The 27,321-nt window shown below is 38.2% G+C and overlaps 2 protein-coding genes across 4 annotated transcripts in view; one reads left to right on the forward strand and one right to left on the reverse strand.

Annotated features, from left to right (window-relative positions):
• The window catches only part of CTNNA1 (catenin alpha 1), a 173,827-nt gene that overhangs the window by 103,170 nt on the left and 43,336 nt on the right, over positions 1-27,321 (forward strand). For all 3 annotated transcript variants that reach the window (XM_077768729.1, XM_077768727.1, XM_077768728.1), the window contains exons 8-9: positions 25,638-25,718; positions 27,154-27,306. In XM_077768729.1, the coding sequence (XP_077624855.1) occupies positions 25,638-25,718; positions 27,154-27,306 (234 nt within the window). The remainder of the gene's footprint in view (positions 1-25,637; positions 25,719-27,153; positions 27,307-27,321) is intronic.
• Positions 12,961-15,734, reverse strand: LRRTM2 (leucine rich repeat transmembrane neuronal 2). The gene is made up of 2 exons (XM_077768726.1): positions 15,419-15,734; positions 12,961-15,073 (listed from the first exon to the last, which is right to left on the reverse strand). The coding sequence occupies exons 1-2, from the start codon at positions 15,420-15,422 to the stop codon at positions 13,527-13,529; spliced, it is 1,551 nt and encodes a 516-aa protein (XP_077624852.1). The 5' UTR covers positions 15,423-15,734; the 3' UTR covers positions 12,961-13,526.

The raw sequence follows: 27,321 nt of genomic DNA on the forward strand, positions 1-27,321 counted from the left end.
TCCTAAATTTTTTTCTTTTTTTTTTTTTTTCTTTTTTTTTTTTTTTTTTTTTTTTTTTTTTTCAAAGCTTAGAATGGTGTTTTACCAGTGGTTCTTAGTTGTGGACACTTCCCTAGAGGTACGTGGAGGACCCACACTTCATATAGTGTTTGGTGGATGAGACAAGGTCTCCACTCTTTCTGTCACTCTTAGCAGAGAGGACAGCATGTCCCTTTTCTTGTTAGAAGGAAGAGTTGGAAAAAACAACCAGAGTTGATTTCTCCCCATTTGGGTTTCCCCCTACTTTTGTTCAATCAGAATTAATCTAGAATTGTTAAGTCTTGGGAAAAGTCTGGATGTCTGATAACTTTCATGGTTCAGCTAAGTGGAGAAATTAGCTAGTCTGGATTTTAATGAAAATGGAGAAAAAATGAAATGTCTGTTTTATTTGAGACCTACTGAAGAGCTTTCATAGTTGTGATTTCTGAAAGGGTATTTCTTAAAAAATTTTTTTCTTAGTGTTTATTTTTGAGAGAGACAGACAGCACAAGTGGGGGAGGGACAGAGAGAGAGGGAGACACAGAATGCGAAGCAGGCTCCAGGCTCTGAGCTATCAGCACAGAGCCAGACGTCGGGCTCGTACTCCTGAACTGCAAGATCATGACCTGAGCTGAAGTCAGATGCTTAACTGACTGAGCCACCCAGGCGCTCCTGAAAGGGTATTTCTAAAGAAGGAGGAAGTATTTGATTATGGAAGGGAACTAAAGATTATGATAGAGTTAAATCTGAATAGGGAATGGAGGGATTCTGAAATACTAAAACTTGTTTATTGTGAAGTGTAATCCGTAAGATGTCATGTTTCATCTTTAATTTCTTTTATTAAGTTGGGTGGTAGATAACGGTCTGGGCTTTTATTAGATTGTATTGGCAGCCATGCCACATAGTTTTTAACAAAAACAGCAGTTCCACTGAGGTTTCTAACAGTAAAGCCATTAATGAACTTCTTATATATGAAAGTAACAAATTAAGCCTTATAATAAGATTCTATTGTAGTATGTGAGAGAGTAAAATTAACAGGTTGTCACTACACTGTGCTCCTGCATTTCTTTTTAATATTTGCACCACATTAGGGACTCAGAAATTATTGTTTTAAAAGTTTAAAACTTTATCTTATGAAAATGTGATCACTTTATGAATAAGAGTGGTTTTAAAAAGGGTAGGTTTTACTAGAGTGAATGGACCCTAGTAAGGGCTTTGCTTTATGCTTTTCAAGGTGGAAACCTGACTTTTCTATGCCTAATTCGTAAGAGGAAGTCCTTATTGACACTTGGGGAAAAAAAAAGCCGCAAAATGATAACATGGAAAAACTGTGTATCTTTTCAGAAAGTTGTTGTAGATTGGAGATAAATAGTGAAACCTTGAGATTTAACATGGCAACTTGGACACTCTTTTTTATTGCATCCTGCTGAATGAATGATTTCTTACATATTTTCCCCTCATACCCTAACCTTCTGCCCATTTCTCTTGTCCAGGGCTCTTACAGAGAGCCATTTGTCCTTTTTTCAGCTGACCGTTGGTTCTTAGCCTTTGCCTTTCCTTTAAATAAATCTCTCTTTCCCTTAATCCTTCTTCCTTAGCAGTTCTTTCTGATAGTCAAAGTTCTGGGTTTTTTTTTTCTCAGCAAAGCAAGAAAAATTGCCAGAATACATTTTTTTCTAAATCACTGCTTTGATTATCATACCCCAGCCATCTCCAGAGATCTGGAATGGCTGCTCTTGCTGACCATGTAAATATATACACCCTTTCTGGTCCCAGAGTCCCTTGTCATTTGGCTCATTTTAGCTGCACTTAATGGTAGTGTGTGTCACATGGATGGTTCTGGCTACCCCTGTACCCACCGTATTGAAATCCTGGTGGTACTTTTTGTAGCAAGGGTAAAGCCTTTGTTACATTCTTGAATGCCCTCTGTGTTCTCTGGGTATTAGTAATCTAAGTAGCACTGTCCAATTCACATTTTTGGGCTGATTTCTCTTTTATTCTTTAAGGAGTATTGTTTTATCTCATATAGTGGAAGTTGAAGTAGTACTTGTTGAATAATTTAAAATGTTTAGTCGTTGTAGTCTTCATCGTCATCATCATCATCATCATAATACACCTCACACTTTAGCACTTACTGTGTGCCAGGAAGTGTTCCAAGTGTTTTACATATAGTCCCATTTAATCTTCAGAGCATGAGTTTTGTACTCTTAAGGCATAAATGGCTCAGGGTCTCACAGGTACTAAGCAGATGTGCTATATTTTGAACCTAGTCTGGCTCTATAGTCTAAGCTCTTAACCACTAGTACCACTGTAGGTCTCATTGAGAGGAATAGTTTGTTAGATTATCAATGCCATAAATTACAATTGTAGTTATGTTTTTCCTTTCCTCCTAACATTTTATTAAGGAAATTTTCATACATACAGAGAAGTTGAAAGAGATACACAATGAACATCAAGATATATATACATACCTATTTCCTAGATTTTGTGGTTAACATTTTCTTAGATGCTTTATCATATATTTGTGTCCCTATATTCATCTTATTTGCTTGGATGCATTTTAAAGTCAGTTGCAGACACTTGTATACTTCACCACTAAACAGTGCAACATGCATACATTTCATTAACTGGAGTTCAGTTTTTTCCTGGAAATGTACACAGTGAAATATACAGATTTTAAGTGTACTATTTGATGAGTTTTGATCAACACACACTTTGTAATTCATACCACTATCAAAGATAGATTATACAGTTACCTTTTTAGTGAATATTTTACTATCTTCCAAGTACATGACCTGTACATTTGCCTCCCAAATGTAACTGCGTTTCTGATTGTCCCATGATCTTTCATTGGTTCTTTATTACACTGACCTCATTGAGGGCAAGTCCATCTCTAGTACCTACTTGGTATGGAGAATATACTCAGAACATCATCTATGAGTGATGGACTTGTTATGCAGTAATCATTTTTCTTAAAGCAGGGTATGTGCACACCTTTAATTGGCAAAATTTTTTGATAATGTTTTAAGATCATTTTCCTGAATTAAGCTGACCTTCGTCCCATTAGTTTTCCAATAGAGTATGCTTTGCTCAAGTGGCTTTGATGTTGAAGGGCTGTTGCCCTTGAAACTCCTCCTCCTTTTTTGTTGACTGCCGTTTGATAGATACTGTGTAGATTCCACAGACTGGTATAGGAAGAAAGTGTGTTTCTGTAAGTCTCTTCTCTATCTACACTCATTCTCCTGGTAATGTCATTGAGTCTTGTGACTTTAAATACCTGTGTTTACTGATGATGACTTCAAAACTTATATTTCCAGTCTAGATCTCAACCCTGAACTTGTCATCTCTACTTGAATGGCTAATAAACATTTTGATTTTAACATATCAAAAAAATGAATCAATCTTTCCTAGCTCTCCCCTTCCCAAATTGTGTTGTATATATAATGGTCTCAATTCCATTTGATATCAGAAGTTGAAATTCATTTAACTTAAATGCTAGTTGATATCATAATAAAGCAGATAGCTTTTCATAGGTTTTATCTCATTCCCAGGCCATACCTCCTTTAATTTAAACTAAGTGTTGTATATGTTTAAAAATCGACATAGGTTTAAAAGGTGAGCTCTTCAAAATACTGGTTATATGTTTTGGGAAACTAGTAGATTTGTGTATTTTACAAAATATGTTTGATAGTTTTTGTCATTTTTGATGTTGCTATTTGGTGGACATGTCAGGTAGCTAGATGTCACTTAAACTCTTTATGGTTGTTCATTTCTTCCCATTTGATCTGTAATTCATCTCACATCTAATTCTAAGTAAACACAAAATGGGTGATATCACTTATGCACTGTGGTAGTTTTTGACACTTTAGGAATGCTGCTTTGAAACAGAGAATTCCTGACCACCTGCTGTTAGGTTTTCATGGAGAGTAATAGGTAAATGTTAGACTGGCAGTTTTAACACAATAACAAAATGGCTTTTAGTTGTTGGAAGTTGATGACAAGTGTCAGAGCAGTTCTGCACACATTGGCCTGAAGGGATTGTCAGGAGAAAAGAAGGAGATGGTGATGTGGCGGTGTTTGAGATGCCTACAAGAGTGTGTTAAGATTGGTAAATTCTTTACTCTTTGTTCTTCACCGCCATTATTTTTTTCCCTGGTGAATTTCCAGGAAAAAGTAGGGAGTTTGATCAGAGAGAAGTAGCACTTCAGGGTCACTTCTGCACAGAGTTCTTAATGTCTGACACATGCGGTGGCCCTGCCTGGTGTTACCAGTGCCTAGTGGTTGTGTCTTTTTTCCTCTTGGGAGCAAAACCTGTCAGAAAATACTTTCACATAAAAGATTAGTGTTTTTGTGACCAGTCTATGGAATCCTGACAAAACTGGTATAAAATTTTAGAGGATAGATGAGGGAAGTAAGGATTATGGCCTTCATTACCCCAAGAATTATACATTTCTGAAATTTTCACAACCATGTCCTCTTGTATGCTCATGTGCTCTTTGCCCCAAGGCACATTCCTCACTCTAAAATAAAAAACCAGCAGAATAACTATTCATATTAAAGATGTGAAAGCTCTTGGGGATTTTATTTGATCAGAGAGCTTGAGTGAATGCTAATTATTAAAGCAAAAAGGTTACTATCCTTAAATGGCTGGAGTTTCTGGCGTTTTGAAAGTAAAAACAAAGTGAATAAACATTTGATACTTGAATCTATACAAAGGGAAAGGTAGACTGAGAAGACAACTTGGATAATAAGGCATTGTGTTTCTAATGGTGTCTCCCAAATTTTGTGGATCATTTTGCAGCTGGGTAAACTGTTGGATAAACTGGATCATGATCTTGGAAAGACTGTCCGTGAAAACAGTTCTTTGTTTTAAAAAATTGGAGCCATAAGATCTGCAGTTTCTGATGATGAGTGTATTCATTCAGATGGGTTAATTCTGAGAAACTTTATGTTTAATATGTTGATAATATGGAGGATCAGCAGTAATCATGAAACATAACTTTTCTGTGTGCACTAAACTAACAGGTTATCTTTGTGTTAAAAAAAATTTTTTTTAATGCTGTATTTATTTGAGAGAGAGAGAAGGGGCAGGGGCCAGAGAGAAAGAGGGAGACGCATAATATGAAGCAGGTTTCAGGCTCTGAGCTGTCAGCACTGATCCCAACGTGGGGCTCAAACTCCCAAACCACCAGATCGTGACCTGAACTGAAGTTGTATGTTTGCCTCCTCTTCATTATCAGTAATTCTGGCAAATCTGCCCAGGAACCAAATCTGCCACAATTGGATGGCCTTTTTACTTCCTAGATTAGATTTGGTAGACTTGAAGTATATTTTCTTCTAAGCAAAAGAAATAAACGTAATAGTGATCCTTAATCCTTAGCCATATATTTTGAATAGAATTGCCAAAAGCTGAAATATCATTGGGATTATTTCATATTTCTTTTGAAAGATGGTATCTGTTTATAATAATGAATTGTATATGTTCTCCTATATAGTTTTATTGAACAAGGGAAAGAGATATCACTGGATTTTGAGTGACTACCTTACATAGAAAAAATTTTGGAATTAGGGAATCTATTTTTGAAATTTAGCCTTGATTTATAAAGCCAAACCAGAGTAATACCAGACATGATATTATGATACATTTTATAAAGCAGATTACTTGACTGTGAGATAATGTGGTCAGTTTTATATCAATTCTAGATACAAAATGTGTACATAGGCTATTGGCTTTTTAAAAGGTTTTGCTAATTATTAATCTTTATTTTGGATACTATCACGTAAGTTAACTTAGTGATTTAAGTAAGACTAAAAGTAAGGAGTTTCATGGAGTAACACAAAGGTCTTGACATGTTTTTAATATGATTATATTCTCTGCTTGATGGGTCTGTTTCATTGAGTTCTCCACATATGGCTTTTTTTTTTTAATTTTTAATTTTTTTAAAATGTTGATTTCTGAAAGAGGGAGAGAGAGACAGTGTGAGCAGGGGAGGGTCAGAGAGAGAGGGAGATACAGAATCTGAAACAGGCTCCAGGCTCTGAGCTAGCTGTCAGCACAGAGCCAGATGCAGGGCTCAAACCCACGAACCGCAAGATCATGACCTGAGCCGAAGTCAGATGCTTAGAACTGACTGAGCCACCCAAGTGCCCCCACATACGGCTTTTAAAATAGGAAGCATTTATTGAACATCTATTCTCTTCCAGCCTGTTCTCAGTACCTTGCATGTATTAAATTCCACTTTGGTTGTTAATACTATTAATTGCATGGTAAGGATGAGAAGCCTAAGGCACAGTGAGGTTAAAGAATTGTCCAGGGTCATAGACCCAAGTGTGGAGGTCTCTTAATCACTATGCTCTTTACTCCTCTTAAAAATCTAAGTAGTTGTTCTAATATTCTAATACGGTATAGAATGAATTAAATGTTAAAGGAACAGTTAAATTGCTGTCAGCTGTCAGACCAGTGAATGCTTTATCTTTTTAAATCTATTCTTTCTTAGAAAATTTTAACATCTTAGGGACATCTTATCCAAGGAGAACATTTATAATTATCATCGGCACAACTAGAGATGATACATGAAATGTGCATCTTTTCATTCTTGGTGTAGTAGAATAATTTTAAATTTTAAATTGTACTCCTCATCCAGAACTCTTAGAATGGAGCAGATATTTACTGGGTGTTCCTTAGGTGATGGAACACTGTTGTTTGGGTCCTAGGGATGTGATAAGAAGGAAACGTGAACTACTCTCCCAAGTAGGTGCACATTCTATCTTGCTGACTTTATAGGCCAACATGCTTATGTAGGCTTCTTCACTCTTAGCTTTTTCAAGGCTTGACATGAAGAACAAGTCTACCTGTTCCTCAGAACCTCTTTGGAGGTACTACATTTTTTCTTACTGATCCTACAGCTGGTTCTATTTTATAAGTAATTAACATGGTTTTGCACTTAAATAACTCTTCCCCCGAATAAAGTAGTGTGCTTCTTTTATCAGATGAAAGCTTTTGGTTTTGTTCTTTTCCTTAGCCACCAGGAATATCAAGGCCAAGGTAGTATAATTTGAAAGAACTATTTCAATGCTCTACTAGGGCTTTTTTGTTAGTTACCAATACCCTTTAGAATCTGGTGAACTATTTTGACATACATGCAATATTTGCATTATAATTACAGGAGCTTCTTGCATTCCATGAAACATATCCTGGGCCCTTAGAGTTAAGAATCCCTGCTTCTGAGCTTTTCACATCCTATTTCAACCATTTTGTACATAGGAATGTATTATAGTAAGTTTCCTTGACTTGATAGAATTAAGTTAAATGTAAATGATAAATAAATAGTTGTCAAAATTTAAGGTGCTGAGCAGTTTCCCTTTTTGTATTTGGCAGCTAGTCCATGGGAAATGTTTTTTTAGTCTAAGAGGAGCTTTTCGTTTCTCCTGATGATGAACAGGTGGGCTAATATAAATGGGCTGTAGAGTTTTTGTCTGATTTTTCAAAGAAGTAGTCTAGAGGTTATATTTAAGTTATATTATGCATGCATGTGTGGTGTGTGTGTGTGTGCGCGCGTGCGTGCCCGTGTGTGTATTTTTTTTAATAAAAATATGGAACCTAAAGATGGAGTTCTTGTTCTCTGAACACAATTTTGAAAGGATACTCAGTGGAAGTTAAGACATTTTTATATCTCTTTACTATAGTTCTTGGTAAAGTGTCTTGAAAGTTGTAAAAAGACTTTGGGTATTGTCTCTGGGACTGCGCTTTTAAAATCTAGTTCTCACATGAGGAAGGAATCTTCTCTCTTAGGGTGGTGGTAGAGTCATTGGCCCCTGCTTTCCAGGGTAATTGTTCGCAGATGCTCCTTCATGTTGGGTTTCTGGCAGTCCTGAGTTGGAGGCCATGTGCTAGACTTTGCTCTTAGGTCTCCAAGTATAAAGGGATGGTGCACGTTAAATTTTCAAACTTTGCATGATAGGATGCCTCATTGTACTTTCCTTTGGAAATTTCTTCCTCTTTAATGTCCCCTTTGGATAGCGGAAGGGAGGCTCAATATTAGTCCCTAAGGAGTGTTCCCAAAACTTTGGCTAGTGTGGAGGAACTCATGCTGAGGAGGAGAAATGTTAGGAATAGCTGTGATTTTTCACCTCTCTTTCCCTTCGTTCTTTGTGAAAGACAATTTGTAGTACATTCTGTCTAAGGGAGATTTGAGTACCCAGCTGGTTAGATATATTTAAAGAAAGGGGAAAAAAAATCACTTGAAACAGACCTTGAAGAAATCTATTATAAATTTGAGTGGGAACCTGAGAATGCTGTGGCATACAGGCAAAACTAATTAAAATAACTGATAAAGAAGTGAGATGTAGCTTTACAAGGGATTTTTAAGATTTAAATGTATGACAATTAGGTTAATAAGCTTTTTTAACTCCATAAAGTATAGGAATTCAGTCCTTTGTGCAATTTGAAACCACTATCACCTGTGCCCTCTAGTGCATAATGGATGAGTTTAACAGTAAAATTTTGTGCTGTGGTTCCTTCCTGCCTCTGCTCTCATTGTTGCTGACATTCTGTGTGTGATTGCTCTCCTAGCTTCTCTGATCCCCTCATCCCTGGATGAAAAGGGTGGCCTTATTTCTTCCTGCCTATCTGGTCCTGCTGCACTGCTCTGGACCTGAAGAAGTAGTAAGTGTACACTGGCAAGTATGGCAGCTACTTGCAGGCAGTTCCTTGAGACCAGGGCACTTTCTGCCCCCAGTGCTGCCCAAGCATAGCATCCTGTTCTGAGGGTATTTATGCCAAGCAAGGAACACTAGTTGAAAATCTTGCCTTCCCTTTCCATAGTCCTATTTACTGAGTTGGTGTCTGGGATAGAGTGGGTCATGTAGGGATCCTAGAGATCCCAGCATGGTCAACATCTGTGGACATCCCTCAGGGGTGATATGCAAAGTGCTGCTGGGATCTGTCCCCGCCAATGGACCCCCAAGGTAAAGGCTAAGTTGCCATTTGCTGGGTAGAGGCAACCTTTTTGAAGCTTTCCAGGCTGTGATTGCAGTCTACTTTTAGAGAGAATGGGAGATGGCAGCCAACCTTAGGCCCTGTGATTCCCACGGATAGCTGTTTTGTCTACTTGATAAGACTTGTGACAGAGCAACTTCTTAATGTATAACTGTTAGGAATTGGCATGGTAGCTTTTTAGCTAGGCCTCTCACTCCCCACCCTCCACAATTCCCCACCTGTCCACACCCCCCACCCACACCCCACACGCATTACTTTCTTCTTAGCTTAGTTTAACCTGTCTCTCAATGAAGACAGTTGATTAGCTGCCCTTTACTCAACTGGCACATTTGGCATTGTGGAAAATATGGTACAAAGCAGATGTTCATTTAAGGTTTCTGTATCTGTCACAAATGGTTTTTTAAATTTCATGAGTCAGAATTGATAGCCTACCAAGGAAAAGCTTAAAAAAAAAGACATTCACTTTGTACAGTATACACAATTTTAATAACAAAACTTTCCTGTACACTGCACTTTGTTACCACCCCCACCCCAGCCCCCAGTATAATAGTATTTTTGTCCCAACCCCCAACCCAGTTGCCCACTTCCCAGCCAAAAGAAAAAAAAAGGGCTCTTAAGGTAATTGAACACAATATGTTTGGACTGTACTTTTAGTGTGCAGTCTCACTGTTGATAGGAGGGTTCATCAAACATCCCATATATCAGACTTGTTTTAGTTTACCAAGGAAGAATAGGTTAGTTGAAGGAGTAGCAGATGTTTCTAAATGTTTGTAATAGCTGCATGAATGCTTAACAGCCATTTTCTATTTGTTTTTGGCTATATTCAAGCACTATGAGTTTGCCCTAGGTTAAGAACAGAAATATTTAATTATCTATGGATGACCTTTATCATCCTTAGTCTTTTTCTGGTTGAAACTCTTTAGCCAATAAGTTAAGAAAATCATGTCCCAAAACAGACCTTTGAGACAGTTCTGTCATTGTATTGCTCTATTAGGAGCTAAGCTTCTAAAAATACTCTTTTAAAATTTCATATAGATATCCACATTTTAGAGAGAGGATGGGGCATTATATAGCTTTTTATTCCCTGATAACATGTGTAGGAAGTATGCATTAAGAAAATGATATGCCTGTTTTGATTTTTAGGTTTTGGACCTAGAGATACAGAAGGCTCATTTTTATTGGAAAGATGGAGCCTAGCTCTTGGTGACTAGCATTAGAATAAGCAGATGGATTTTAATAATTAGTGGAGTTGGAAAGTTCAATCAATTCCATTCATTGAATTGGTATAGAAATTAACTTAGGCACATTAAGAAATTACATGTGTTAGTGCAGATTTTTGGCTTAAAAAATTAGTATCTTTGCTATTTGATGTTGGCAGTGGGTATTCTCTGAGTTGTGTGTGGATTTGCAAATCTATCAGCCCACTCTCATTTCAGAAAAGTGATTGAGATCCCTGGCAAGCTACAGAAATGAATATAAACGATTCCAAACAAGCTCTAGTTACTAGGTGGGTACAGTATCACAGCCTTCGTAGCTTTTCTTTTTCCAGAGAGATTTAATTATTTTTCTGGTTCTTGATTAAGTGGTCATTTTCCTCTAACCTTGAAAGTGAATAAAGGCTGGAGTTGGTGGGAGAGGGGAAGTGCTGAAGAAGATAGGACTACACTGAAAAACAAAAGCCCTAACGTTGTTTTACCAGGATCTGTAGTGTAGCTGTGATGCTCTTCTACCCTAGCCAGTTGGTAAAGAGAGCACAGATGACTAACAGTCTCCTCTTCAAACCTGTGCTGATACTGAAACACAAATAGGCCAAAATTAAATGGAATCCTGCCTTCTACAGGCGATTGAAAAGGGAAGTTTGCACTTTAAATGAAAAGGAAAATGTTATATGGCACTGTTACTTACTTTTCTCTGACAGCATTACTAAAAAAAAAATGGAGGGCAAAAAATTTTATATTTTTCAACTGGAAAGTATTCCTTCATGGCTTTGCTATGCTATTCCCTGGAATTAATGAATGGCTTGCTTTTCCAGTTTACATTTCTGCATCCATTAAGGATTTTGTCAGTTGGTGGTCTGTTTTACTAACTATAATCTTTAAGATTAATGTGGGAATTCTCAGCCGGTATTTCTCATCCTTCACAATTTGAATTAATATTGGTTGTGGATGAAATGATGGAAAAGACTCCAGTGCTATCCTTCAGGACTAGTGGAGTCTGTGTTCAGGGCACAGTTATATTGTGACAAAGCTGTGCCCTGACGAATGGCCATGGTTACCCTGATAAGTGGGTTGGTAAATTTTAGCTCATGGAGCTCTCATTTGTACTGGGCTTCTGATCCAGCTCCTCCATGGGGAAGTAGTGAGCTGTGCTCTCTGCTGTAAAGTCAGCTTCTGTCTCTGCCCAGGCAGGCCCAGAGTCTGGTTTAACAAGAAATGAAATGCTCACCGCTCAAGATCAGCTCAACACAGCTGGGCTGAGACTTTGCCAAACTATCCACCTTAAAAAATAGAGCACATTTTTACCTTAATTTGTGATCTCATCTGCTTTTTTACTAAGACACATTTTCTTTGAAATGTGTTAAAGAAGACACCCTTCTTTTAGTATTAAAGAAGAAAAAATTACAGTTAAATCTCGTGAGTTAAACTGTAGTCTTAGCATGTTTTCAATTCAATCCTGGGAGGAAAATATGCTTTGGATGAAGGATATCATGTTAATGGTCATCTTAAGGAAAAGATAACCTTTTTTTTTTTTTTTAAATGATTGGTTTTCTCTAAGGATATAAGCCTTTTTTCACATACATTAAATGTCAGTTGTGAAAATGCTCATTTTTCTAAAATCAAGTCAGTAGTCTAATGGGTTTTGCTACTACATACATTGAACCTTGTTTATGGAAAAATTCAGTATGGATTGGTGACTTGCATCTAAATCCCAAATATGTCTTAGTTTCTTTGTAGAAATCATAATCAAACGAAATACTTATGGCAGCTTTATGCACGTAGTGTGTGGCATCGTTATCACTTGTTAATTATGGAATGTTTCTGTTAACACTCTCTCTCCTTTTCAGAGGCACATGCCAGGGTCTTCCCCTGTTTGATGCAGATTGTGTAGTTAACCTTTGCCTCACACTTGGCTGCCTTTTAACTTAAGCTAAACTGTTTCTGCTGGTCACATTTCAAAATGCTGTCTTTCCCTTTCATCCCTTCACATCCTTGCCACCTTCGAGTTACCACTGTGTGGCTGCATAGGCATGTAGAGTGTTCTCCCATGAGAAAGCTTGCCTCAGTAAGATGTTGTTCCCCTCACTTAGAAGGAACTGCTCTTACAGTGTGGATATGTATCTTTATTAAATAGTCAAATTTTAGCATATCATACTTAGAAAGTGATTTTTTTCTTGGTTCCATTGTACTGTATTCTGGTATATTCTTTTGCTAGCCAATTACTTTTAATTTGGCTTTTTGAGGTTTGAAGATCAGGAAAAGGCAGAAGAAAGAGGTTTAAACCCCTTTGTCAAGGCATCTTTGATTGTGGAAGGAGGGAGAGAATTTGTGTGTGTGCTTTCAGACTACAGGGAGCAGGTCACAGGATTGTTAAATGGACCCAGTTTCCTCTTTGTCTCCAAAATAATTTCTAAATCTGTTTTCACATATAAATGTAAATATAGGATTTAGTAAACTAATTAGTAAAAGTGATGATTTTTAGATTAGTTTAAAAAATTGTCTAAGTGCCACAAAAATCAACATTTCCATTGTAAGTCAAACTAGAGATATATGAGGTGAAGTCAGTGTAATTATTTACTATTGATTTCATTGTAATGAGACCTTTTCACAATCACTTGGATTCATTGTTTAAATACATTAAAGAGTCACTCGGCTTATTAGAATTACATAATGGGTTCTGATTTCATAATGTGGACTTTGATAGTATCTACTGACCCAGGCAAGAACTCTGGAGGAAGAGTGTTTAATATTTACCAGTCTTCAGCATACATGAAATTCTACCTCCCACACTGGCAGTAAATTGTAGATTTGAGTAAATACCAAATTATCATAGAAGAGAACTTTGCTAAGCCTCCTTTTAAGCAGCAAGCCAGTTGTGGTTCTTGGGATGGAGAGCAGTGATCTAACAAGTATTGATCCATATCTTTATCTGCTCAGTAGCTTCTTTCCAAACTGTTTTCGGTAGAAAAAAATAGCATATGGAGACCTTAGTGTAAATGTTTACACATGATAGTATATAATAATTACACACATGAAATGTCTTATTTTGAAGTAAGCATTTTTAGACTTTGCAACAAGAGTGCAAATTAATATGAGTTTTGCTTCATATAACACTTAAAATATGGGTTCATTAAAAAAAATTAAAAATACTTTAACACTTCAAAAACTTAAGTCTCCACTTGGTTTGGAAAATTAGGCTTAATGTCACCATTGGTAAAAATTAGGTATGTATTTATCCCCTACTATGTAAAATAGGTTACTTATCTGATGTAATTTTTGATGACGGGTAGATATTATACTTCACATTCTTTGTATGGCAGCTGCTGACACTTGCACTGTCCATAACCATTAATGATGATGAAGGGTCCTTCATGGGTGGGTTCATATTCATTATACGGTCCTTGGTCTGACATGTTTGACATATGGAGTCGTGTTTGGGATCGGAGCTGCCTGTGGTTCTGAATCATTGAGCACTGCCTAATTCTTCTTAAAGTGGGAGGGCAGCACTTCCTGGAGATGAACACTATAAAAATAATAAAAAAGAAAGAAAACAATAAAGCCATTGTTCCTGTAATTACCCGCTGAGTGAAGATGGCATTGTCTGGTTCGGGAAAGTGTTCCTCAGTAGTAACTGCTATGCCTGCAGTAGTTGGGATTTCTTTGTCTCCCACATGGTAACTTGATGAGCTTATTCTTTTTGTATATTCAGTGGTTGGATCCCTATAAGTTGTAGCCATGGCAGTGACAGTGGTTGATAAATTCCAGCAGAGCTGAAATCCATGGACTGCATCTAGTATATCCTCTCCTTGGGTGTGGTCAGGGCTGTGACATAGGATGGAATGTTCCCACCGACCTTGGAAACTGCCCAGCCAGGAGGCCAGAGCACATATTCGAGGGCTGCATTCCCACAGATTGCCAGAGAGGCCAATAGTTGTGAGGGATCTCAGAGAGTTTAGGATCTTGGAATCAAGGCTATTTAACTTGTTGTTATCCATGAGGAGAATTTTAAGATTAGGCATCGTGTCAAACACTGTCAGGTCGATGGCTTTGATTTCATTTCCAGTCAGATCTAGCTTTTCTAAAGTGCCCCAGGTCCACTCCATCCCACATGTCAAGTTGCTAATTTTGTTCCATTGTAAGAAGAGTGTATGCAGACTGCTTAGCCGTAGGAAATGAGCAAAATTAATCTTCGTCAGCTGGTTGTGCTCTAGGTGAAGCTCTCTCAGTTTGATTAATCCTGCAAATCCATTGCGAGCCAGACTTCGCAAACGGTTTGTGCTCAAATCCAGAAACTCCAGACTACGACAGTCCCAGAATAGACGTACTGGGATAGTCCGCAGGGAGTTGGACCGTAAATGCAAGGTCTGCAGCTTCCGAAGGCCATAGAAGAGCTCTGGGTGCAGAGATGACAGCTGATTAAAAGACAGGTCCAAATTTTGCAGATTAATCAGTTGAGTAAAAGTTGTGTTTGGCAAATAAAATATTTTGTTGGAACTTAAGATTAATTCCTTAAGTTTATATAGTCCTTGAAAAGCATCTTCTTTTACTGTTGAAATTTGATTGTGGTCTAAGTGGAGCCAGGTAAGTTGACTGAAGCTGGCAAATTGATCCCTTTCGAGCTCTGTGATGTGATTGTGCCTCAGGGACAGGCCCAGAGAGCCCTTGTCTGTGGCGTTTGGCACTGAGCGGAAGCCCTGAGAGTCGCAGTAGAAGAGCAGCTTCTCGCAGCGGCATTTGGGTGGACACGCCATACCCAGAGCAGGCAGCATTTTTAAAACCATACTCATTGCATATATTGCTGCCAGCATAGGGGCCCCTAATGGCCACTTGAAATGTAAGCCTGCAGAATATAATTTAAGGAAAACAAGAAGATAGGATATTTTTCAGCAGAATGTATGAGCTCTTAAAAAAACATCATAACATTATGGCGAGAGATTTCACTGCATATAACTTATTTTTCATTTGCTGCAGAAAACCTAACCTTGTTAGTATGACTAGAACACAACTTAAACCATTAGGAAAAAGGATAAAGAATGTTCTGTCATTAGCAGTATATGCTTTTACCTAAACCTCAAAACCCAGAAATTTAATAGTGATCTACCTCATAAAATGTGAATTTGGTGGCTTATTTTAAAAAGCATGATTCCTTGTTGACTGCATAAGACATATAAATGCATGGACTTACCCATTCTTCTGAGCACATTGGAGGCTGCATTCAGTCGCGGTTGTTAGACTCAACGCAGTGAGTCTGTAAAAGGCTCTAACATGCAGGAGCCTTTGACCAGTTTCCTGTTTTCTGTGTCCCAGGCTTTCTGAGTAAAATTGAATCCAGCAGGGTGAGTTATTTTTTCCTTAGGATATTCCTCTCGAAAGCATTGGTTTCATTTTCTCTGTTCTCTCCGATTCCCTCAGTTTTGAATGTAAGTTATTAATTTCGTCCTCCTTTAACTGCTCAGCTGGTTAATCAAAGCTTCAGTCTCTCCTTTCCGCAGCCGTTAGTTCTCTCAGTCTTAACTTGTTGATGGCAGATGGGCGGCTTGTTGCAGAGAAGAGCTCCTGGAGCAGCATGAGTGCATTTACTGAAAAGCTTTTCCGAGAAACGGCACAAGAATGGAATTGCTTATGTGCTGCGACCACACAGAACTGTATATAGGCTGACGTCACTGGGTGACGTGTCTTTTGTTTGGGTTTTCCAGAAGCTTTACTGTTATAAAGCACTGTGCTTTTTAACAGCATTGGGGTCGTTGTAAGACCCCTTGGTTATAATAAAGCGAGAAAGAGAGCGCCTGACTTAAAATCATGGTATTCCTGCAGTGTATGAAGCAGCAGTGAGGTTGTAATAAAGGCTGCATTCAGGAAGACCCATCTGAACAGTGAGTTGGGATAGCAGAGTGATGATTTTTAATGCTTGGAAGAGCCAGTGTTAGACTGCCGATTCTGCAGTGAGAGATCATCTAAATGGTCAGGAGCCTGCACAATTTATGAAGTGCAGATTTAACGCCAGCCTGTGCAAGGTAGTGCCTGCTGCTCTGGTAGTTTGGAAAGCTACTCAGTCACCTTGTTGTCATGCTTGGTTAAAATAGAAGTATGACGGTGATTTCCTTTATGTGTGTTGGAAAAGGAGCCAGGTGGGCTTGGCCTCTTTGTCATTAAGCGCTTAACATCATAAACCAAGAATAAAGGGCAGGGGGGAAGCTTACAAAATGACGAAGTATTTGATTATGCTGCTAGTTGAGAATTTAAGGGGAACTTGAATTAAAATGATTTCTCCTTCTCTGTCTCATTTTATAACCGTATTTTAATCACAGTGCTGATTGAAAAATAATGCTGATGTGTTCCTTATATGTCTCACTAGGAGAAACGGTTAGGGTGATATTGTCATTTAATACTGCATGCCCTAAACAGTGGAACAGAAGTGATTCAGGACAAGTGATAGAGCATGGTTGCATTCTGGTACAATCCAACCTCAGAATCTCACCTACTCTTTCAACTGAAAGCCTCAGCTGATGCTGAGCATGATTGGGGCAGTGTGGCACCCAGATAACAGAGCATTTGCCTACTTAGGAGCTCCTGCTGGCACACGTTAAGAACTGACTTTGAGTTGCACACTAGCTCTTGGAATCTCTGATGAATACAGAAGGTCACTCATACTTTGGAATAATATTTTTGCTTTGGCTGTTTTTACTGACCTGATGGTGTCTTCTCCCTGTTGAATAGTGTCATCACTGTTCAGAACTTGGTTTTGAAAATAAAAGCACCATGTTTAGTATAAATGGGAAGGATTTTTCTAGCATTAGTGAGGGTAATATATTCAGGTCTGACAAAGGTAACACCTTTTACACATCTTGCCTTATTAATTTGGCCTTCCACAGCAATTTGTCATAACCATTGGTAGTTAACCTTAGTGGGTCTTGTCTTAGAACTGGAGGCAGAAATCTCAAAACTACCCGTGGGGTTTGTGAAAACAGAACATCATTGACCTCTTGGCTTCCAGGGGCTTCATCCCTTGGGCAAGAAGTCATCATCTTAAGAGACATAGTTTCTGTGTTGAAGGTTGGTACTGGAGTGAGGATTGGAAGCATCCAAGGTCTTTTCCTCTGGGTCCTTGTGTAAAGGTGCTGTGAAAACAGCAGTGCATGCAGATGGATAGTCTGAATCCTCCTAGAAGCAAACCCCAAGAAGGATGAGAAGTATTAGAGTTTTGGGGCACCTGGGTGGCTCAGTTGGTTGAGCCTCTGACTCTTGGTTTCAGCTCAGGTCATGATCTCACAGTTCATAGGTTCGAGCCTTGTGTCAGGCTTTGCACTGACAGTGTGGAGCCTGCTTGGAATTCTCTTTCTCTCCCTCTCTCTCTGCCCCTCCCCTGCTTCTTCTCCCTCTCTCCCTCCCTCTCAAAATAAATAAATAAAATTAAAATAAAACTCTTAAAAAGTATAAGGGTTTTATTTGGAAAGTGCCTGGGAAGTACAAAAAGAAAGAGAAGACCATAGGAATACTCTGAGGGCCAGTGGAGTCTTCAGACCACAGGGCAAGTCTGACACCTCTGAAAGGAGAGAGGAAGGAAAGATTTGACAGACAGCCGTAGACTACAGTGCATCCCCAGGCCAGAGAGAAGCTTCCAAGTCAAAGTTGCTCATGAATGAAACCCTACATTCTTCAGAACGAACCTGCATTAGCACTCCCACCTTTTTCCTACATGCTAGTTAAGAAGGAATGGAGGGACAGGTCCTCAAGGATGCCACTTGTCCCACTGACCTTCATCTTTTCCGTAGTCTTGTCTGTCTATATGCTAATAGTTCTTTACCTGGTTCCATAGACTAATTTGTAGAATTCTGTTGCTTCTGCATTTTTCTGTGAATAAGATTTACTCACAGTCTTAAAAAGTGTGTGATCCTAGGTTATGGAATTTCTGTTCCAGAGGAACTTTTTTCCAAAATCACCTAAGATTTTCCAAAATCTGTAATTGTAGTCTCTTAATTTTTTTTAAAGGAAAACAAGCCCTTGAATATTATAAATGGCGTTATCAAAGTTAGCTACTCTCTGATAAAAAAAAACCTTTGCTAGGCAGGAGGAACTGGATTAAATTCTTCCATGAAGTAACCACTTTACTTCTATGTGGAGAAAAGCATTAAAGTCAATTGGATTTGAGCAACCACAATTGCTCAAATTCCTAATCCACAATTAGGAATGAGTTGTATGTGAAAATGTAGAAGGAAAAGCATCTCCTTCCCCTTAGACTCTTGGTTCCTTTCTCCTCTCTATTCTACTTGCCTACCTCTTATATATTAACAAATGGAAAATGCTTAAATTACATTATCCCAGGACTATTATACCAGATTTGTGGGCAAGGAAAATTGCTCAGAGAAGCACCAGTGCAATCAAGAGTAATTATTTTTTGATGCATTTGGAGAAGTGGGCAGTATTGCACTGCAAAAGTAGGCAGTAATACAGTATCACAGTATCCAAATAATTTGTTCTGGGTCACTGGTCCTCTTGCTCACTTGCTTTCTCTTTGGGTTCAGAAGGTTCAGTTCTTGGAACCAAAGAAGATACGGTGTTTGTCTTAAAGTTGGTGGAGGACACAGTTCTGTTGATGCAATTTTGTATCACTTTTTAAAAATCTTTCTCTTTCTTTTGCTAAAAGGACTAAACAGAGACCTATGTTCTTTCTGAATTAATCATTTTTTATTTGTTTTTGGTTTCATTTTAGAGCAGCTTTACTCTGCACATATATGCCTTCGACTTAATTAAAGTGGCAGTGCAACCTTTTTGCAAAGTACTATCCATATCATCTGTTTAAATTTTCACTGCTTTAGTTATTGTTCGTGACAAGGCAAATGAGAAGTAAAATCTAACTTGTTTCTTCTCTCTGTGAATGGTTTTAAGCAAATTAAGTGAGTCAAGTGGTAGGGCTTAGGTGCTGTAGTTACATGCATTACTCTACATGAAAGTTTGTTTTAATATGTATTGTTGATTAGAGAGAATTATTTCTCTGCTTGCAGAGGCAGATGCACAGCTATACATGGAGTTTTCTTTTGTAGTAGAGTGGAAGCTTGATTTTGCATTATGCTAAAAAGTGTAATGTTTATTTAATCATGCCCAAATCAAAAAATTGTAATAACTCCAGCACTAGTGGTGTTGTACAAAAGGTGCTCTGAAGAAGTAATGTTAAAATAAAGCTTGTTGCTACCAATCTTGATCATTCCTTGGAGAACCTCTTCATGTTTATCAAAAAGTAATAGTCATTTTTAGGGTCGAGATCCTAGATTTTGTGGGTCTGTGTTTGTCCCCTTCTAAGAGGCTTTTAGGGTTCTCATATTTGGGCCTACATCAGAGTATGTGGATTTTAGTAACCTTCTTTTGGACGGAGGAAGGAAGGCGGATGAAAGAAGATTACGGTAAATCCTAGAGTTGTGCACTGCTTTCAAACTGCGTATATTTGAAGGCAAAGATGTGACTGTTCTTATAAATTTTTGATTCGCTCTTAAAAAAAAAAAAAAAGGAAAAATCAGTGGGATTGGTGCCGAACATTGGCTTGTTATCTTCCAAAGAAACCAAACCTATCTGACAGAGGCAGATAGACTATGTAAGAACTGATGGCTTTACCAATTTGTTGTATTGGAGATAGTCTAAAGAGTAGTTGATAGTTACAGGTGGAGCCAGAGGATCTGAGAGCATTCAGAACACTAGGCTCCTACAGTGTTGGTGCTCACTAGACCACTGTTGCATGTACATAAACATACGGGTGGTTGGGAATCTTTCTTTAAAAAAAAAAAAAAAAAAAAAAAAGTGCCTCATTTTAAACTAAGCTGTTCACACAGGACCTCCAGAATTCCCATTTTTTACTAGATCTTTGTCCCTATCCCTGCCCTCCATTGATCTTGATTTTTAAAAGTCCTTTTGTTCTCTTCTTAGACATGATTGAGAAAGCAGTAAGAAGTAGTGATGATTCCACTAGGGATGGTGAACTATGTTCCTTTTGATGCTGTAACTTAAAAGGTTCAGGATTTCTTGTAGCTTTGGAGGCATGTGCTTTTTGGTAGTTGCTGCTGGCGGGGGCAGTGAGGGGCTAGGATCATGTGACAGCCTAATTTTGTTGTGCTAGTTTTATGTTTTCTGCCCAGGGCTAGGTCATTCAGCAATACGTTTTGGGGTAATCCACCTGTGTCGGACATTAGGCAAGGGAAAATCTTCCATAAAAATTTGGGCACAGGTCATGTGTAGCAACATGGACAACTTGAGGGTGTTATGCTGAGCGAAATAAGTCAGGCAGAGAAGGACAGATACCATATGTTTGCACGTATAGGAGGATTAGGAGGAACTTAACGGAGGACCATGGGGGAGAAGAAGGGGAGAAGTATTGGGGTAGGGGAGGGAGGCAAACCATGAGAGACTCTTGAATGCCGAGAAGAAACTGAGGGCAGATTGAGGGGGATGGGAAGGGGAGTGATGGGTATGGGGGAGGGCACTTGTGGGGATGCGCACTGGGTGTTGTATGGAAACCAACTTGACAATAAACTATGAAAAAAAAAAGTTTAAAAAAATACCATACAGAGAGCCATCAGGGAAAAAAAAAAAGAAAGAAATTTGAGCACAGGTGCATTGCAGCCATGAAGATCTTTTATTTTGCCTACTATAGACCTCAAACCAAACAGAGCTTTCTTAAAATCTTTTTTTCCCTAGTTTACTTATTTATTTTGATAGAGGAGGGGGCAGAGAAAGAGGGAGAATCTTAGGCAGGCTCTCCACTGTCTGCACAGAGTCCATGGGGGCCGTGAACTCACGAAATCATGAGATTGTGATCTGAGCTGAAATCAAGAGTCAGATGCTCAACCAACTGAGCCACCCAGGCACCCTTTAAAGTCTTGATTAGTGCACAGACTGATTGAAATTTATAATCCCAAGCNAGATTGAGGGGGATGGGAAGGGGAGTGATGGGTATGGGGGAGGGCACTTGTGGGGATGCGCACTGGGTGTTGTATGGAAACCAACTTGACAATAAACTATGAAAAAAAAAAGTTTAAAAAAATACCATACAGAGAGCCATCAGGGAAAAAAAAAAAGAAAGAAATTTGAGCACAGGTGCATTGCAGCCATGAAGATCTTTTATTTTGCCTACTATAGACCTCAAACCAAACAGAGCTTTCTTAAAATCTTTTTTTCCCTAGTTTACTTATTTATTTTGATAGAGGAGGGGGCAGAGAAAGAGGGAGAATCTTAGGCAGGCTCTCCACTGTCTGCACAGAGTCCATGGGGGCCGTGAACTCACGAAATCATGAGATTGTGATCTGAGCTGAAATCAAGAGTCAGATGCTCAACCAACTGAGCCACCCAGGCACCCTTTAAAGTCTTGATTAGTGCACAGACTGATTGAAATTTATAATCCCAAGCCCTTTTCTTATTCTTGTTCTGCCAATGGCTACATCATTTCATGTTTACCTTTCCCTCTGTATATGGCAGGCTTCGTTTTTAAATTGTGAAATATGGCTAAGTTTGGAACTGTCCTTCCTGCTTCTCCCTTTGCATTTACGAGTGCTTTTTTGTTCAGATATGTTTCTCGTCTTGCCCACATAGGTGACCCACAGGTGTACAAGGCCATTTGCACGGAATAGAATGAAGAGTTAAGATACCCCTTCATATTTTCTTGAAGAATCCCTTTCAATTGTAGAGGCCTTTTGACCCCTTCAGCTAAATTTAAAAGGGTGAATTTGCATGTATATTGGCTAGATATTAGCAGTCTTCATTGCTGAACCTTGCAATACTTTTCCCCATCCTGGATTTTGTCATATTTTCCCCTAGAAAGATAAAGGAATAGTTCACATTCTGGTTCTTATCTCCCAGGATTTGGCGGAAAGATGCTACAGGTTCATCCACTGGAAGCACTGTGAAAGTTTTCACTGTGTTTTCCCTGGAAGTGCTCTGTTTATTTTGTACTGTTACTTTTTAGGTTGAGTAGGCTTTTTTTTGTAGGCTCACCTGGGAACTTACGTCACATTATTTTTAAGGATTAAAATGTACCTTGAGATGCCACCAGCTGTGCCAGGGACACATTTCATGACCTCCAAATGGGAAGGGTTGGATTAGAGTCATGGAGTTGAGAGGTTGTAGGGTATGGGCGAATAATTGGTGAACATATGCACCAGCAACAGCAGTGAGACAGGGTCGTCTACAGCAAAGGTAGGAGTGGTTTGGGGGGAGTTGTAAATTTGTTATAGGAGAAAAGATTACTCTTTCTCAGGCAAGGGTCAGGTCTTTGGAAGAAAAAAAAATGCTTGTTTTTTCACAGGTTACCACCAAAAACAGGTACAATCCTCCAGGAAAATTGAGTGATTAGTAATTAAAAAAAAAAAATTAATGCCTAACGTAAATGTAACCTTGTGCAAAACTTTCCCATACTACTCTGACCCACATTAATGCATTTAGAACTCCTGTCAGGCCCAGCACAATACGGAGTATTGCTGAATTATATGTTGCTATGAATTATTTTAGCTCAGATTATAAATTCTCTGAGAGAAGGATTGTGGTTAGTCCTGCCTACTCCAATGGATGCAGAGTAGGTGCTCTGACAAGAGCGTATCTAAATAAATAGAAGTGTGGCCACGCAAAAGGCACGTGGAGTGTCTTTTTCATGCTTCTGTTGAAGATGAATTTTGAAAGCCCTTTCACTGTCCCAGCTGGAACTATGTTGCTAGAGGCCATCTAGCTAATAACCTTTCACTCCTCGGGTCAGCTCATATTTACTTGCTGAGGAGAAGCTATATGTTGAAACTCCAAATATGCCTAATGTTTTTTGCAGAAAGCTGTTTTGTCAGTGGTTGGCAGGACATTTATGTCAAATGTAAGTGAACCTAGGTAGCCTCTCTGCTTAGATGGAATAGAGTCTCTCAGGTAGGAACTGAGAGTCATGTACTTTAAAGGTTAAATGAGCAATTTTACTTTGGCATAGCTAAAACTAGAATTTAAAAATCCTAACATCTTTAATTTCACAGAGAAGTAAAATCTTATTTTATAAACAAGCAACCTTTCCAATTTCACCAAGCTCATTGTTAAGGTTTCAAGTGTGTATATGCATGTGTACTTACCCCTATTGTATTTTAAATGATTGGAACCCTAAAGTTGCGTGTGTGTGTATGTGTGTGTTTATGTGTGTGTGTGTGTGTTAGAGGGGCTTTGATTTAAAAGGTGGTCTATCTAGTGTAACCTAAAAGCTTCAGTAAATAACTGCTTCTGAACTGTCCCTTCCTGATAAACGAGGCATAAACTTTTATTTCCTAAAGTAACAAGAAAGACAGATTGATATTTAAGGTAGTTTGACAAGTACAGATTTAACAGATCCATAGTCTGGGTTGCATCTTAAATTTTGCTGTTGGCTATAATTCCCTTCAAATCAGGTTTGGGATTTGCTTTATGTAACTTGCAGAGTAAATCCTTCTATACTAATTGAGGAATTTTCTGGGTGTTCGAGGTTACAAAGCATTGGGAGTTTTCATGAGGTCATTGAACCCAACCTTTGGGTTTCAGACAGCCAGTGTTTTCTGGGACAAGTGGTATACTAGAAACATACTAAAATGTGGCTAGGAAAAACGACAAACTTGACTGGGAGAAATTTTCTTGAAATGTGCACTTGTGTGTCTAAGGAATGTACTGAGACTTTCCTCATTAAGGCCTTAGTTGTAAGGTCAGTTTGATTTTTTAAAAATTCAGTTCTAGTCACCTTTGCCTTAGATCCTGCTATTTTGATCTTTGAGATTATAACTAATTATACTTGTCAAGTTATTTTCTGACTAAAGGTTATGAGTAAATCACAGTTTATTCCTGCTGGTAGAAATTCTCATACTTTAATCAGTTTTGTTGAGATTTTTTTTCCTTTTTTTTTTTTTTTTTTTTAAACTCATTAATATTACTGAATTACTTACCTTTATTTGTGATATAGGACTATTGGGGGGAAAAGATAATGGATGTGACCCTAACCAGATTTGATAGTGAACATATTAATTTAGCACTTGATTTCAACTCTCAGTATTCCTAAAAGCCTGTCTTGTCTCCTTTCTGTCTGCTGTTAAATAATCTATTTCCCACAATACTTCTTCTGTTTTCTCTTCTTACAACCCATAGAGATGGGGGCAGGGGGACAAGTGTCATTGTCCCCCATTTAATAGATGAGAGGATAAGAGAGAAAATGAGTTACAAATGTGCATAAAAGGCACTGAGAAAATGTGAAACCACATCTCCCCATCCCATCTATTCATATGCTGTGCTGGCTTATGTACTGATGGCATATCCATATCAGAATGTCTTGAGGGCACCCGAAAGTAGAAAACTGGGTTAGATTCCTTTGTCCATTTGTATCTCTTTTGTGATTACTACATGTTTTATTTTACATTTGTTGGCTGGGTATTTAGTAAGGAAAAACTTTTAATATACTTTATAGTCTGACCCACCTGATATCTTACCTAGTTATTGCCAGGCACATGGCTAAGTTCTGTCTGGGATAACTTACCTTTGTTTCCTTTTCTTTCAGCTACCATCTATTTTGGTACTGCTTAAAATGTTCCCGGATGCAAATCTCAACCTCCTGAACTCTGAAGCAATGCCCATTTACGTAACTGTCTCCGAGTGACTAATACATTCTTTTCTGTGCAGTACAATTGGATTAAGCTTAGCCTAGAACTTAAAAATATATGGCTGAAGTAATCTTAAAAAGCATTCTTATTGGAACTACATGATATGCCTTATTTACTCTGACCCATCATGGTACATCTTAACTTTAAAATTCATTGTTTCACATTGTTTTAGTGCCAGGTGCCATTTTTCACATTTTAACTTTTCTTACATCTCAGAGTTCATCAGGTGTAATCTGTTCTTGCTTGCAGTTCAAGGAGAGCTGGTTCATTAATGAAATTGGTGTATGCTGAACCTTGAATTAAAATATAAGTTTAATTTTTCAAGCAGAATCATTTCAGTGAAAATCCTGTCTCTTGGCTTCTTTTATTTTGGTAAAACTCTTAATTCTCGTAGTCAGTTAATGTGGAGCCTAAGAATTGTAAGGTTAGGTTTTTATGAACAAAGCCACATGGTTCTCCTCTGCCCTACCTCCACTTATTTACCAACTTTGGGTTAAAAGAAATGGCCTTTTTTAAAAAAGTTGATTTTGGGCACCTGAGTGGCTCAATTGGTTAAGCGTCTGACTTTGGCTCAGGTCACGATCTCATGGTTTGTAGGTTCAACCCATGCACTGGGGTCTGTGCTGGCAGCTGAGAGCCTGGAGCCTGCTTTGAATTCTGTGTCTCCTTCTCTCTCTGCCCTTCCCCTGCTCGCACTCGGTCTCTGAAAAATAAAAGTTAAAAAAAAAAATGTTGATTTCAGCAAGAATAACCATTAGCTATAATTTTTTTATTTTCCAGGCTGGACGTAAGGAAAGAAGTGATGCACTCAATTCTGCCATAGATAAAATGACCAAGAAGACTAGGGACTTGCGTAGACAGGTAAGCTGGAAAAACTGTCAATTGCTTTTCCAAGTTCTCAGTTTTGTAGTGTTGGTTAAAATTCTAGGAAGTACACGGCCCATATGTTTATTGGAGTAAAAAAAAAAAGTTTTCTATGGTTTTTCATAGAAAACTGCCTATCTTTGGTAGCTAATAAGGTTCTAAATAGCTAATAAAATCTCTTGGGGATCTGGAATAATAGAGTCCCACTGGGAGGGACTGAATAAATAGCTCTAGTGTAAAAAGGATGTACAGTTAAGATAATGAATTTAAAACAACTTGGGGACCTGTGAAAATATTCTGAAGGATCTTATGGTACTAGCTTACACACAGGAGAGATAGAAACTGCAGTTATTTGACTTGCCCCATTCTGATTACACACTTGAAGTTCCCTTAGATCCTTGGTGAAGGGATGCTTCCAATACAAATAGATGGTGTAGAGATGTTTGGGTTGCTCAGTTTTCCAAGGTAGTAAATATAGAGGAAAAAGTATCTTCATTTGTTAAGTAGTTCCATTAATTTGGAATCAAATGTATTATGTATGTGATAAATGTATTATTTGTATGTGTAATGTAATGTGATAAAATTAGTAATTTTATTACAAATGTGATAAAATTTGTATTAAGACTTNTGTGTCTCCCTCTCTCTCTGACCCTCCCCTGCTCACGCTGTCTCTCTCTCTCTCCTAGAAATAAATAAAAAATATTAAAAAAAAAAAAAAGATTTAAAAAGAAGTTGTAGTGGGGTGCCTCGGTGGCTTAGTCAGATAAGTGCTCAACTCTTGACCTCATATCAGGTCTTGATCTCAGGGTCATGAGTTCAAGCTCCTCATTGGGCTCCATGAAGCCCACTTAAAAAAAAGAGAAAGAAGTAATAGTAGCTTCCAGACTTAATAGACATTTATTGTTCATGTCTGATAAAAAGCAAAGATAGAATGTGTCTTTCTTCATTTTTCTTCTGGTGAAGTTATCTTTGAAACGGATATAAAGATAACCATTAATAGGTTTAAGGTTCATAGAATGCTAACCCTGTTCAGATAAACGGGAAAGTGCTTAATCTTCTCTTTTCGCTTTTGTTTAGGAATATAATTGCATATGTTCCAAGGCTATGTATCAGTTCAACCCAGAGCTGTTTTCTGTTCAGCTTTGTACTATTCCTTTATGATAAAAGTTTTAGTTTTGTAATTTTCCCCCAAAAGGGGATATTATCTTGAAACTTGAGGTTTTACTGCTGAAATGCTCTAAGTGTAAGCATTACCTTTAGGATCACGTTTCCTATGTTGCAGATTATGTAATTGCATGGCTTACATGAGGGATCCTCATATAAATGCAGCAAGTCCATCATGAGCTTCCACTAGGATTTAAAAGTACAAAAGAAAAAAGCATTCTAGTTTCTTGGTAGAAATAAAATCAAATTTTTACAATTTAATTGTTAGCTTCGCAAAGCCGTCATGGACCATGTTTCAGATTCATTCCTGGAAACCAACGTTCCACTTTTGGTATTGATTGAAGCTGCAAAGAATGGAAATGAGAAAGAAGTTAAGGAATATGCCCAGGTTTTCCGTGAACATGCCAACAAATTGATTGAGGTAAGTGTATTACCA

Source organism: Crocuta crocuta, unplaced genomic scaffold (assembly GCF_008692635.1).
Source record: "Crocuta crocuta isolate KB4526 unplaced genomic scaffold, BGI_CrCroc_1.0 scaffold64, whole genome shotgun sequence".
Classification (NCBI taxonomy): Eukaryota; Metazoa; Chordata; class Mammalia; order Carnivora; family Hyaenidae; genus Crocuta; species Crocuta crocuta.